This window comes from Hemicordylus capensis, chromosome 2, assembly GCF_027244095.1.
Source record: "Hemicordylus capensis ecotype Gifberg chromosome 2, rHemCap1.1.pri, whole genome shotgun sequence".
NCBI classification, from domain to species: Eukaryota; Metazoa; Chordata; class Lepidosauria; order Squamata; family Cordylidae; genus Hemicordylus; species Hemicordylus capensis.
In genome coordinates, this window is record NC_069658.1 from 298,024,675 (window position 1) to 298,039,034 (window position 14,360).

Sequence of the window (14,360 nt, forward strand, 5' to 3'; positions counted from 1 at the left end):
GCCCTACTGTAGGTTGCAAAAGAACTCTGGAAGCCCCTCTTTTCAGGCCCCCAGAATTTCTGCAGCCTCCCTTCCCACCACCAAAACACTATCCCAGCAGGGTCACATCCCCAAACCACACCCCACTTGTCCTTTACTTACTGGTCTGAAAACAGCAGAAGCAATAATGGTGGCATGTGGAAAGCAGGGGAGGCTTTTTTCTCCCTTTCTTCTCCCTTTAATTGGCCTGGCACATTGCTCCACAAATTAGCAACAGTGTACTGGGAGTAATTGTTTTCCTCCCCAATTTGTTGTTATGATGCATTGTGGAACATTGTGCTGGAGGAAAGGTGCAGTGGCCCTTAGGACTTGTAGTCTTCCCTGGCAGAAAGATTATAAATCCCAAGGGCCACTGAACCTTTTCTTCTAGAATGCTGCTCTACAGCATGTCAGCAAAACAAAGGAGGGGGAAAACCCACTGCAAGCCTGGTGGTTCTTAAGCGGGTAACCCGCTAAACTACCCCTGCCCTTAAACCAGGTTTGCAGAGCAAGTGCTCCGCAAACCCGTTTTTTAAAAATTGTGTGTTGCTGCGGCTCAGCTCCGCACCGTGGCAACTCATGAGTAGACCCCCGACAGGGAGGCTTAAAAGCAGCCTCCCGGTTTGGGGGTCTCTCCAGCATGCCCTGCGCACTTGCACAGGGCATGCTGGAGCTTCCGGGGGCTGCACAGCCCCCGAACTCCCAAGTCCCCTCCAGCTCTGTGATGGAGCTGGCAGTTGTGTGGGTGGCCACTGCGGCCACCTGGAGCAGACTGACTGCTCGTCTGCGGGGAGAGTGGGCTAACCCTCTCCAGGTGGCTCCCACTAATCGTGGGAACCGCCACAATGTGTTTGAGTTGGCTGGTGGAAGGGAAGGTCAGAGACACAAGTTTTGGGCAGTATAGAAATGTAATAAATAAATAAATAAAATTTTCTGAGCCAATTTTTTTGCGGGGAGGAGGGGAAATCAGAGATGCAGACAGAGAGAAAGCCTGAGGAGCAACTCCTCACATTTTTTAGGGGGAAAGGAAAAACACTTTTTGTAGGAGGAAAGGACACAAATGAACTGAGGAAGCAGAAAGCCACAGCAAGCTACACATATTCCAATTTCAGAATTAGTTTAAGAAATTCTTTCTTAGGAAAAAATTATTTATACAGGTGAAACTCGGAAAATTAGAATATCGTGCAAAAGTCCATTAATTTTAGTAATGCAAATTAAAAGGTGAAACTGATATATGAGACAGACGCATTACATGCAAAGCGAGATAAGTCAAGCCTTAATTTGTTATAATTGTGATGATCATGGCGTACAGCTCATGAAAACCCCAAATCCACAATCTCAGAAAATTAGAATATTACATGGAACCAAGAAGACAAGGATTGTAGAATAGAACAATATCGGACCTCTGAAAAGTATACAGTGTACTGTGCTTGATTGGCCAGCAAACTCGCCTGACCTGACCCCATAGAGAATCTATGGGGCATTGCCGAGAGAAGGATGAGAGACATGAGACCAAACAATGCAGAAGAGCTGAAGGCCGCTAATGAAGCATCCTGGTCTTCCATAATACCTCATCAGTGCCACAGGCTGATAGCATCCATGCCACGCCGCATTGAGGCAGTAATTGCTGCAAAAGGGGCCCAAACCAAGTACTGAATACATATGCATGCTTATACTTTTCAGAGGTCTGATATTGTTCTATTCTTCAATCCTTGTCTTCTTGGTTCCATGCAATATTCTTATTTTCTGGGATTGTGGATTTGGGGTTTTCATGAGCTGTACACCATGATCATCACAATTATAACAAATTAAGGCTTGACTTATCTCGCTTTGCATGTAATGTGTCTGTCTCATATATCAGTTTCACCTTTTAATTTGCATTACTGAAATTAATGGACTTTTGCACGATATTCTAATTTTCCGAGTTTCACCTGTATCTATGTAAACCGCTTTGGGGACTTTTGTTGAAAATCAGTATATAAATATCCACCCGTCATATATAAATGTTCGTCATCTGTCCGTCGTAAATTCACCTAGTTAAACCAGAATTCTTAAGAAGGGCAGAGCAAACTAACAGAACTGGGAAAATCTGCTCACCTGTAATGGTAACACTAAAAGCATTAATGAAGTTCTATGAACCAGCAATCCTACAATATGCATATGCATATGGATACAGTTGGATATCCAGCTCCAGATGGCATTGACCTTTTGCACTGATAGCCCTAATGACCACTAGGGGCATCTCTGACTCTGACCCCTCAGAATGTACTCAGGAACTTCCTGGGAGTAACTTCTTCCTTTTTATTCTTCCCAGAATGCTTCTGTACTCTCTCTGACCACTATGTAGCTAGCAGCGAGGGTACGGGCAGAGGCAGAGCCACCATTGTGCGAACAGGTTCAAAGAACCTGGGCTGCCACAGGGGGTGTGTGGCTCGAGCTACAGAGAGCCCTCCCGAGAGCCCCGAGTGAACTCTCTGCTTGTTATTTCAGGCAGTGCTGGCTGCCTGATAGGACGTATTTTCCTTTTTCTTCCTCCAGAGAGGATATGTCCTATCAGGAAGCCAGTGCTGCCTGAAATAACAAGCAGAGAGTTCGCTCGGGGCTCTCTGGAGCCTGGGTGTGGGGAGTTTGCTCGGGGTTTGCTCCAGAGCCTGAGCCATGCCCCCATGCACATGACATCACGTGCACAGGGCGTAACTGGAGGGGGCTGCTGAGCGGGGCCAGACCCAGGCCACCGTTTGGCTGGCTCTGCTACTAGGTATAGGTCTTTCCTACTTTCATGTGCTTCTAAATACAGTAGATTAGTTTAACCTTAAATCAATCCCCATACTTATCATTTACAAGCTGTTGACCCTGAGACCATGTTAGCTTCTGCTGTAATGGGAGTGAGTTAGCTCATGAAATACTCTGATCTATCTGTTTATCAATCATTAGCTTTCCCACAAACCCTTACAGGTTTGGGCGCTCCGGCTCAAACTTCAAATATTACTTATATCCAAAAGAGGATATCCAGAAGAGGAAAACAAAAAACAAATCCTGAAGTATGAATTCTACTGCCAGTTACAAGAAAATTGCTACCTTTGAATGTTCATCATTTGTGCTGTCAGTTCTCGGATCTCAAGTATTTTCTCCAGCTTGGCTTTGGTTTCTTTTTCGGCACTACAGAAAATGGCATAAAAACAGGTAACTAGAATGTAAGAACAGCCTTGCTGGATCATGCCCAAGAACTATCTAGTCCAGCATCCTGTTTCACACAGTGGACCACCAGATGCCTTTGGGAAGCCCACATGTAGGAGGTGAGGGCATGCCCTCTCTCCTGCTGTTGCTCCCTTGCAACTGTTATTTAGAGGTATCTTGCCTCTGAGCCTGGAGGTGGCCTATAGCCACCAGACTAGTAGCCATTGATAGACTTGTTCTCTATGAACTTATCTAAGACCTTCTAAAAGCCATATAGGCTGTTGGGTGTCACTGGAGCTTGTGGCAGAGAATTACATAGGTTAATTTGCATTGTGTGAAAAACTATTTGCTTTTTTTTTCTTGGTCCTAAATTTCTTGGCAATCAGTTTCATGGGATGACCCTTGGTTCTAGTGTTATGTGAGAGGGAGAAAATGTTCTCTCTATCCACACCATACATAATTTTATAGACCTCTATCATGTTTCCCCTCCATCATCTTTTTTCTAAACTAAAAAGCCCCTGGTGTTGTATCCTTGCCTCATAAGGAGGGTTTTCTAAGCCCCTGATCATTTTGGTTGCCCTCTTCTGCACCTTTTCCAGTTCTATAATGTCCTTTTTGAGGTATGGTGATCAGAATTGTACACTATGCCAAATGTGGTTGCACCATAGATTTGTATAAGGGCATTATGATCTTAGCAGTTTTATTTTCAGTCCCTTTCTTAATGATCCCTAGCATGGAATTGGCCTTTTTCACAGCAGCCACACATTGTGTCAACATATTATGCATCACTTTACACTTGCTAATGTTGAACCACATCTGCCATACCCCTGCTAACTTGGCAAAGAAGCACCTTTTAACATGGTGATTCTCTTTATTTAGCAGGGGGAGAGTAACTGGCCCTATCCACCCCCAGCACAGTACCTCCAGTGACTGTTGCTTTTGTCTATCTTATGTTTCTTTTTAGATTGTGAGCCCTTTGGGGACAGGGATCCATCTTATTTATTTGTTATTTCTCTGTGTAAACCGCCCTGAGCCATTTTTGGAAGCGCGGCATAGAAATCAAATCAAATCAAATCAATCAATATTGTTGCCCACTGTTAGACCCCAGGAAGGGCATTTTTCTATGGCCAGGTTGACCACTCTGCTTGACAATGGTTTTAGGGGGAAATCCAGGATTTTGGGCTAAAATGGCAGAAACATGCCCTCTCTGCGGTCTTCACTATGACCTGTTATTTTAGAAGTTTCAAGCAGTTTCCAATTGGCAAAAGGTGTTCTTTCAAGGGCACACCAAAGGGCACGACCAAGCACATCTTGGGAACTTCCCCAGTTTAGTTGGAGTTCTACTTCAAAGGCGATTTGAAGGGATGTTGCATTTTGACAAGATGAGCATAAACCACAGAAAGTTCTGTATGATGCAGTGGTGATATAGGTGGTTTCACTAAAAAAAACTCTAGATACAGATTTTGCAGGTATCGTTTGCACAAATCCTATGCACAATATGGATTGACCAATTGATCTACAGGCCACCAAGGGGTGACGAATTAGGTTATAGTTTATCCATGGTCTGGATTCTTCTGACCAATGATTTATTGAGACAAACAGGGAGACGAAATTGAGTGGGTGACTCTAAGATGGTATATAAGGGAAGAGGATGAGAGCAAAGGGCAGAAATCATCAAGGAACAACACCTTCGAGAAACCACAGAAAGGAGACAGGAAAGAGAAAAAGTGTGAAGGTATTTAACTTTCAGTTTCCAGACAGCCAAATTTCTAATCGATGCCAAGAACACTGCCTGAACCCTGAAATTGTCTCTTACTGCTGTCTGCTGAAGGCTGTCAAGATCTGGGTGAGAATAAATGCTGTTAATTTTTAACCACTTGTATGTGTGCTTTCATGGGTCTTGGAGGAGCAGAACAAGCCAAGCAAAAGTCAAAGTGCCTAGACTTCTGAATGCTCTTTTCCCCCTTAGGGAGAGGGAATTCTGATGTCCCAATTTCTTAAACCACTCAACCAGTTTGGAGAGATCTTTTTGGAGCTCCTGTATCTATCCCTTCTTTAACATACAGTGCTACTCCACCCCCCAATTTGCCCCTCTCTTTCCTTTCTACAGAGTTTCTATCCAGAAACAACAGTGTCCCGCTGGTTCTCAGTCTCCCACCATGTTTTCATTATGCCCACTATATCTATGTTTTCATTAGCAGCCAAGCACTCTAGCTTGCCCATCTTGGCTCAGAGGCTTCTGGCAATGACATATAAGCATAGTCCCAATTGAATTTAAAAGGGCAATTGAAGACATGTCCTTTTATTTTCAATGAGACATAGGAACATATGGTTTGACAACTGAGTCAGACCCTAGTTCCATCTAGCTCAGTATAGTCTACACAGACTGGCAGCAGCTTCTCCAAGGTTGCAGGCAGGAATCTCTCTCAGCCCTATCCTGGAGCTGCCAGGGAGGGAATTTGGAACCTAGACACTCTTCCAAGAATGGCTCCATCCCCTGAGGGGAATATCTTACAGTGCTCACACTTCTAGTCTCCCATTCATATGCAACCAGGGTGGGCCCAACTTAACTAAGGGGACAAGTCATGCTTGCTACCACAAGACCTGCTCTCATTCCATACAAAGTATGTCAGCCAAGCATCTAAAGCAGGGGTTCCCAATGGGGGGCACTATTAAGTGCTTGAAGGGCTCCCAGGGGATACTCAGAGCCCTCCTGCCTTCTCATGCTCCAGCGGCACTATTTGTTCCCCATCTGAAAACTGTCTTCAGCAATGTGTCTGTTGCAGAAGGGGAAGGAAGAAGAGGAGGAAGAAGACCTTCCTCTGCTCCCAACTGGCTGGCCACATGCTGAAGCTCAGCATACCTCTCCTATTAGCCAGACTGGCAGGCTTCAGAAAGTTAGCACTGAATACTCCAATTTAGGGATGTGCATGGACTGTGGAGGCACGGTCCGATGCCAGGTGTGTGTGTTGCTTTAAGGGCGGGGGGGTGTACTTACCCCTCCTGCTGCTCTCCCCGCTCCAGCGCTCCATTTTTAAGCAAAACCTTCGGGGCGGCAGCATTCCTCCCTGCCACCCCTGCCCCCTTGTTGCCTGCTAAAAGCGGAAGTAACTTCTGCACATGCCGCCGCCACTGACATGCACGCACACACTGTGCACGTCACAGTGACATGCACGACACGCGCGTGTGGCAGCAGCAGGCGCAGGCGCGGAAGTTACTTCTGCTTTTAGCAGGCAACAAGGGGGCAGGGGTGGCAGGGAGGAATGCTGCCGCCCTGAAGATTTTGCTTAAAAATGGAGTGCCAGAGGGGCAAAAGTGGTGGGAGGGGTAAGTACAACCACCACCACCCCGCCCATAAAACAACACACACACACCCTCTAACATGGCCTGTGAACCGGTTCTTGCACATCCCTACTCCAACTTTCCCGAATCCCTGATTGCACTAAAAGGAGGCTGGGTTTGAGCAGTTTTAGTTGGGACCCTGCTGCTTATTTGAATGCCCTGAGCTTGACATGCTATCAGAGGGCCTTTTTTAGAGCAAGACTTGTTATGTTACCTTCAGCGGTGCTCTCAGGGAGGTTTCTGGGGATTCCTAGAGAGGATAGATTATGCCCATGTGGTATGGGGGAAGTAAAATCCATCCAACATGTTTTGTTGCGCTGTCCATTATATAAAAATTTAAGATGTTCCTTACTTACACCTCTTCTGACACCCTTCCCAGGTTGCTCTGGAGATTTTTATGTTTCCTATCTTCTTGCGGATAGAACTTTAGATGTCACCTTTAAGGTGGCTAAATTCTGTTCTATTGCAGTATTGTTGCGGCAGCGAGCTTTTCCTTGATTAATTTTTTAAAAATTTATTGATCATTTGTTTGTGGATACTCATCTATATATCTAAATATTTTACTTCCCTATTGTATTTCTCTATGCTATGAGATGTTGTTATGTTATGTTATGTTATGTTATGTTATGTTATGCTGACCTTGGGTCGCAAATACTGTAAAGAACTTTGACTTTGAAATGCATAGGACCAGTAAACTTCTCCAATTAATTTCAGGGAGAGTACAGTACTCATGAATAATGTAGCAGGATATAAGCCAATGACTGGAGTAGCCTGTCTCATAACCAACATTTACATTTGTGTGTAAATTTGTGTGTGCATTTACATACACACTAAAGATGTCTGTGGGGGTCCCTGAGCTGAAGGTTTGTGACAGAAAGGGTACACTTGTTTTTTTAAAAAAGTTGGTAACCCCTGATCTAAGGGAATAGAGGCACATGGGTCCAAGGAGGAGGTGGGCTTTCTTGAAGAGGCAGTGGAGAAGACATGAGCTCCTTCTTACCCTGTTCTGTCCCAGTCCCCCAACCTCCCCATCCAGATTTTTTTCTGTACACACATTGGTTGGGTCTCAGGGTGGAGCATATATGGAACATTATTATTATTATTTATTTCTTGTTTACACAGTCAGACAGGTGTTATTGACTGGTTTGTTTTATCCAGACATCAAGTCCTTCCCAAGGACCTGAATGGCTGAATTTTATCATCAATACTATTGGTTATTATAGATATCGTTGCAAAATATAGGCTGTTCCCAGTAAAGTTGCTTTTTGTAATTGGCTGATGGTGATTTCTGTGGCCCCTATGGTGTTGAGGTGCTCTTCAAGGTCTTTTGGGACTGCACCCAGGGCGCCAATTACCACTGGGATTATTTTGGTCTTTTTCTGCCACAGCCTTTCAATTTCAATTTGTAGATCTTTGTATTTGGTGATTTTTTCTATTTCTTTTTCTTCTATTCTGCTATCCCCTGGTATTGCTATGTCGATTATTTTGACTTGTTTTTCCTTCTTCTCGACTACAGTTATATCTGGTGCATTGTGTGGCAGATGTTTGTCTGTTTGTAGTCGGAAGTCCCATAATATTTTTACATCTTCATTTTCTTCAGCTTTTTCAATTTTATGGTCCCACCAATTTTTGGCTACAGGTAGCTTGTATTTTTTGCAGATGTTCCAGTGTATCATCCCTGCTACCTTGTCATGCCTTTGTTTGTAGTCAGTCTGTGCGATCTTTTTACAACAGCTGATCAGGTGGTCCACTGTTTCATCTGCTTCTTTACAAAGGCGGCACTTGCTGTTTGTTGTGGATTTTTCTACTTTTGCTCTTATTGCATTTGTTCTTAGTGCCTGTTCTTGTGCAGCCAGTATTAAACCCTCTGTTTCTTTCTTCAAGTTGCCATTCTTAAGCCATTGCCAGGTCTTGGTGATGTCTGATTTTCCACTTATATTGTGCAAATATTGACCATGCAGGGGCTTATTTCTCCATTTTTCTGCTCGGTTCTTGACTTGTTCTTTCTTGTAGGCCTGCTTTGTTTCATTGGTGTTGAATAGTTTCTCGTTCTTGACCATTTTAAGTGCATCTTCTTCACTGTCCTGGATATATTCTTCAAGGCCTCTTTTCTCCTCCTCTACTCTTTGATGGACTTGCAGCATTCCTCTTCCACCTGAGCTGCAAGGGAGGTAGAGCCTATCGACATCACTGCGGGGGTGCAGAGCATGATTGATGGTCATTATTTTCCTGGTCTTACGATCTAGCGTCTCTAGCTCTGCCTGGGTCCAGTCTATTATTCCTGCAGTGTATCTGATAACAGGTATAGCCCAGGTGTTTATGGCTTGTATGGTATTCCCTCCATTGAGTTTGGACTTGAGGATTTTTCTAACTCTCCTGATGTATTCACTTCCAATTTTTCTTTTAACTTCAGTGTTATCAGCCTGGAGAATGCCCAAGTATTTGTAACGTTCTTTCTCTTCCAGGTTCTTGATCTTGCTTCCACTGGGCAGTTCTATTCCTTCTGTTTTTGTTATTTTTCCCCTTTTCATTATTAATGCAGCACACTTGTCTAGTCCAAACTCCATTGCTATATCGCTACTGAATATACGGACAGTGTTTAGCAGTGATTCGATTTCTGACTGGGACTTTCCATACAACTTCAGATCGTCCATGTACAGCAGATGGTTGATTTTACTTGATGTTTTAGATGCTTGGTATCCGAGGCCTGTTTTGTTTAGTATTTGTGAAAGTGGGGTCATGGCGATTACAAACAATAGAGGGGATAGTGAGTCCCCTTGGAAAATGCCTCTTCTAATGCTAACCTGTCCAAGTGTCTCGCCATTGATTGTTAACTGTGTACTCCACATGCTCATTGCTTTTTTAATAAATATTTGAATGTTTTTGCTGACACCAGTTGTTTCTAAACATTTTAGTATCCATGTGTGAGGCAATGAATCGAAGGCTTTCTTGTAGTCAATCCATGCAACACTTATTTGCTTTTCTTCTCTTGCAGTTTTCTAAAATCATTTTGTCAATCAGCAGCTGGTCTTTTGTGCCTCTGGTGTTCGGGCAATTTCCTTTCTGTTCAACTGGAACCTGTTTGTTAGTTAATAAGTGTTGCATCACTTCATCTGCTATTATTCCAGTTAATAATTTGAACATGGTTGGCAGGCAGGTTATCGGTCTATAATTACTTGGAACTGCACCTTTTGCTGGGTCTTTCATGATGAGATGAGTTTTCCCAGTTGTTAGCCATTGTTCAATATCACCACCTTTCATAATGTGATTGAACTGTTTTGATAGTTGTTTATGAAGGCTTGTTAGGTGTTTAAGCCAAAAGCCATGCACTTCATCGTCACCTGGTGTAGTCCAATTTTTAATTTTCTTTGCTCTTTCACTTATTAATTCTGGTGTTATTATTAGATCTTGCATTTGTTGGTTACATTTTTTGACCTCTTTCATCCAGCCTGCTTTTTTATTATAATCTATTTGATTGTCCCATAATTTCCCCCAGAATTGCACTGTTTCTTCTTTATTTGGTGTTTCTAGGTTTCTTGCAGTTTCTCCTTCTATGTTTTGGTAGAAACGTCTCTGATTCGACTGGAATTGGAGATTCTGCCTGTTTTGTGTAATTCTGGCTTCATATCTGCTAATCTTCTTTGACACTGCTGTTAATTGCTGCTTTATTATTTCCAGGAATTCTCTAATTTTCCTTGAATCTAGGTGGTATTTTTGGATCAGGTACTGTTTGGTGTTTTCATTCTTCAGCTTCTTGTCTTTCATATCTTTCAATTTACCAGCATCTGATCTAAGCCTGGAGATTTTATTTTCTAATCTCATCTTCCATTTAGGTGATGTACTGCTTTCTTTTTTTACAGGTCCACTGATCTTATATCCTAGCTCTTGTGTTGTTATTGTTGCTGCACTGTACATTAGTTGGTTTGTTTCTTGCAAATTATTGGTTGTTATTCCTGCAAGTGCAGCATTGACAACTTTTAATGCCTGAGCAAGTTGTTTTTTGGCAACTGTTTTTAGAGCTGGAAGTCGAACCCTGGTGGTTGTTTGGTTCATGTGCTCAGTTATTTTTTGCTTTAGTTCTTGTTGCTTTTCTGTTAAACGGCATTCGGGTTTTTGAGGTGAAGGCAAAGGGGATGTTGCCTGGTTTTGATTTTGAAACAGTTCAGCAACAGTGGCATCCTCGATTTCCAACACCTCCTCCACCTGCGCCTGAGCAACTTCTTCAATTGGTGATCATTCTTCTTCCATATCTTGAGCCTGTGTTGCTCTTTGCAGTTCTCCCAGCTCAACTCCTGTGAATATTTTATTTCTTATTATGAATCTTCTCTGGTCTGCTAGCCTTTGTTCTGTTAGTTCTGTATCTGGATGCTTCTCTTTCCAAATTTGGTACATTCTTTTTAAATAACCTCTTCTAGTTGGACTAGACTTGTAATAGCAGATCATTATTTCCTTGTTGGCATTTTTCGTATTTTTTTTTCGGTTAAGCGACGTTTCTTCCAGTAACTTTGCTGTCTCCAGCCCTGGTTGCTCAACTGAAGATCCTGAGTCCTGTTGCCCACTTGCCACCAGATGTCCAGGGACTCATCTGGCGCGGTCCTTGTTGACCCGGGCGACGACCGATCCGGTATAGATTTATTAAAGTTACGTCTCACCATATTGTTGATGGGAGAGGCACTCTTTGTCTGGCTCCTCTGGTGAGACCTATCCAGTATGGTTGGACCTCTGGCATAGCTCTCACCTTCATCAGAGCACACAACCACGCCAAGGCAGTGCCTCACTGGGGGTATTATCATTATTATTATTATTATTATTATTATTATTATTATTATTTTATTAGATTTCTATACCACCCTTCCAAAAATGGCTCAGAGTGGTTTACACAGAGAAATAATACATAAATAAGATGGATCTTATTTGCATTCCTATCTTTCATGCATGCATTCCTATCTTTCTTACTGACTGTACCATAGGGGAAGAACTGCAACTCAATGGTTAAGCATCTGCCTTGCATGCAGAAGGTCCCAGGTTCAATCCCTGACATCTCCAAGTAGGGCTGAAAGACACCTGTCTGAAACCCTGGAGAACTGCTGCCAGTCAACTGGTGCAATATTGAGCTAGCTGGACCAATTGGCTGACATGGTATAAGGTGGCTTCCCAGACAGCCACCTGCCTTGTAAACTTTTTTTTAAAAAAAACTTCCATCCCTGTGCATCTTATCCCTCAATGTGAACCTATAAAAATCAGTACTTGCCATCTCTTTTTAGGAATTTGCAAATGTATCACTTGGAGAGAGGTGCAGGAAATTTTGCAGCTCTGAAACCAGAGGGTAGACTATTACTTGTTCAGGTCCAATGTTCAGGCCCAGAAGCTCTTTTTGTTTTTTTTTTTAAATTGGTTCTACAAGTCTTAGCTGGAATGGGAAAGATCCACTTGACGGGGGCAGTTAATGGCTGGCACTGCATTACCAGAGGAATATTGCTACTCAAATATTTTTGCAGGATTTTTTTTTTAAGGGTAAAGAATGAATGTGTATGAATAAACATGTATGCAACACTTTAGACTTTAAAAAAGAGGAGCTGCCCATTGAAGCAGGGTGGGAGGGACCATATTAAAGGCTGAACTAGTCTTCTATTCACATCTGTTTTGCCATTTATGTGCCTGTCATGCAAACAATGAAGGTGGGAGGAAGCTAGGCTTGCACCACAGGGGAAGACTCCTCAGTGCCTTCTTTCTGTGCACTATGCATGGCTGTGCCCAAGTGCTTGGGATACAAGAAGTAGCACCATGAGATGAGCAATCATTAACTGGAGCAATCCTTCCTACTCTCACTCCCACTTCAAGAGTCATAAAACCAATCCACAGGAGCAGGGGCCTGAACCTGTATAAACAGAATCCCCTGGGCCTTAGGCTTGGTCTAGACATGCAGGATCATGAGATGGTAGAAACCTGATGGGGTGGTGTTGGCTTTATCACTTCAGGCTGCCAGGGGCATGGAGAATCTGTTACACTACCTGCTCAGGCTTTTTGAATGCTTCCCCATATTTAAAACAAACTCCCTATAAGGAAAAAAATGAACCTTCAAAACCTACATCAGGGAGAAAAGTTCTAGGACAGTCAGCTCCCTATTGGGCTAGTTTTCTACAAGCAAAGACAGATTATTTTGTTGATTGTTAATTTTACATGGGAAAACCTTCAAGAATGGCATCCCCTGTCAGCTGTAGTCCAAAATGGTGCAATCCAAGTTCTACCATCTCATATACTCATCTCATTCTGCTACACATGCAGACCAAACTGGTGTGGAAGAGTTGCTCATCACTTCCTCCTCATCCCTCCCACCAGCAGAGATGCCTACTAATTCTGAAGTATATAGTCCTATGCTTGACATTACATTTTCAGGGCTTGGGCAGAGTTTCTGTCATTTTCCTTCAGGAACTCATCAAACATGGCAGCATCCTTCTCTAGGGTTTCCTCGGCTTTTTCCAGCTTTGCTTCCTCTTCGATGGCCAGGTTTTCTAGCTTCTGAATTTCATCTTTCTTGACAGTGACAGCATACTGAGAATCAGATAAACAAAAAAAGTCAAATCTACTAATATATTAGAGACAAACAAAGGCTGTAGCTCTGTGGCAGAAAACCTGTTTTGCACACAGAACTCCTGGGAAGACACCCATCTGAATTCATGCTGCCAGTCACTGTATGTATGTAGACAACACTGAGCTAGATGAAGCAATGCTATGACTGGAAATCTTCCTCCCGAGGTTCTGCTGGGTAAAAACGTGGCTTTTAGCACTGGCTTTTCTTTCTGTGATGATGTTTTGTTAGCATTGTGTATACTAATATTATTCTCCAGTATATTATGATGATGTTAGTGTTTCGTTTCACGCTCGAAACAGAATGCAAAATCCATTTTGTGCACATCCCTAGCATAGCTCTCTCAGAATTGTCCCACTTCAGAATCCAGACAATAGGTAGCACATCTATATATCTCCCCACGTCAGAAGCTCTCTGCAGGTGACAAACCAGTGAGTCATTATTATTACATTTATATCCTGCACTTCCTTCAAAGTTGTTCAGAGCAATGTACATGGAGGACTGGTCTATCAATAGCTACTCGTCTAAGAGCTATAGGCCACATCCAGCCTCAGTTGCAGGGGAGTAGCAGTAGGAGAGAGGGCATGCCCTCAGCTCTTGCCTGTGGACTTCCCAGAAGCATCTGGTGGGGGGGGGCACTTTGCAAAATAGGACTTGATGGGCCTTGGGCCTGATCCAGAAGGGCTTTTCTTATAAGAAAATAAGGAAGTTTTCCCATTGTATGTGACCTCACAACAACTTTGTGGGGTAGGTTGGGATGAGAAATAGTTACTTGTTCAAGTCTTATTAACTGAGTGTCATGGCGGAACTGGAGATCCCCCCCCACCAACCCCTTGGTTCACTTCTAGTGCTCCGTTTACTACACCACACACTGGCTCTCATGGACATTTGAGAATCACTTTAACGGATAACCATTTCCTTAAAGACAACAAAGCCCAGGAAGCAAAAAGTCATTTTCACCAAAACTTGAAATCACACACCTGCAGCAGAAACATCTGCCGTTTCTGATTGATGTAGTCATGGATTGTCTCTCTTTCTACAACCTGATCTGGAAGCAGGGGGAAAGATGGAAAATTATAGAATAAGTAGTCAAGAGAAAGTAGCAACCATAAGCGGGGAGCCTTTATGTGCTGAACCATGGTTAACAAGGTTTTTAGAATCTGTTCCAATGAAGGATGAGCTGGTTTTCAACCAGTGACAGCTGCCAATCACTATTCAGACTTGCAATTCTTCT

The 14,360-nt window shown here is 43.1% G+C and overlaps 2 protein-coding genes across 4 annotated transcripts in view; one reads left to right on the forward strand and one right to left on the reverse strand.

The window, feature by feature from the left end:
- The window catches only part of UROC1 (urocanate hydratase 1), a 170,934-nt gene extending 164,384 nt beyond the window's left edge, over positions 1-6,550 (forward strand). Inside the window, exon 21 of the mRNA XM_053295784.1 lies at positions 6,532-6,550. The gene's annotated coding sequence lies outside the window, so the exon portion shown is untranslated. The remainder of the gene's footprint in view (positions 1-6,531) is intronic.
- The window catches only part of CFAP100 (cilia and flagella associated protein 100), a 56,915-nt gene that overhangs the window by 17,136 nt on the left and 25,419 nt on the right, over positions 1-14,360 (reverse strand). For all 3 annotated transcript variants that reach the window (XM_053295786.1, XM_053295788.1, XM_053295787.1), the window contains 3 exons: positions 14,107-14,174; positions 12,926-13,089; positions 3,097-3,177 (listed from right to left, as the gene is read on the reverse strand). In XM_053295786.1, the coding sequence (XP_053151761.1) occupies positions 3,097-3,177; positions 12,926-13,089; positions 14,107-14,174 (313 nt within the window). The remainder of the gene's footprint in view (positions 1-3,096; positions 3,178-12,925; positions 13,090-14,106; positions 14,175-14,360) is intronic.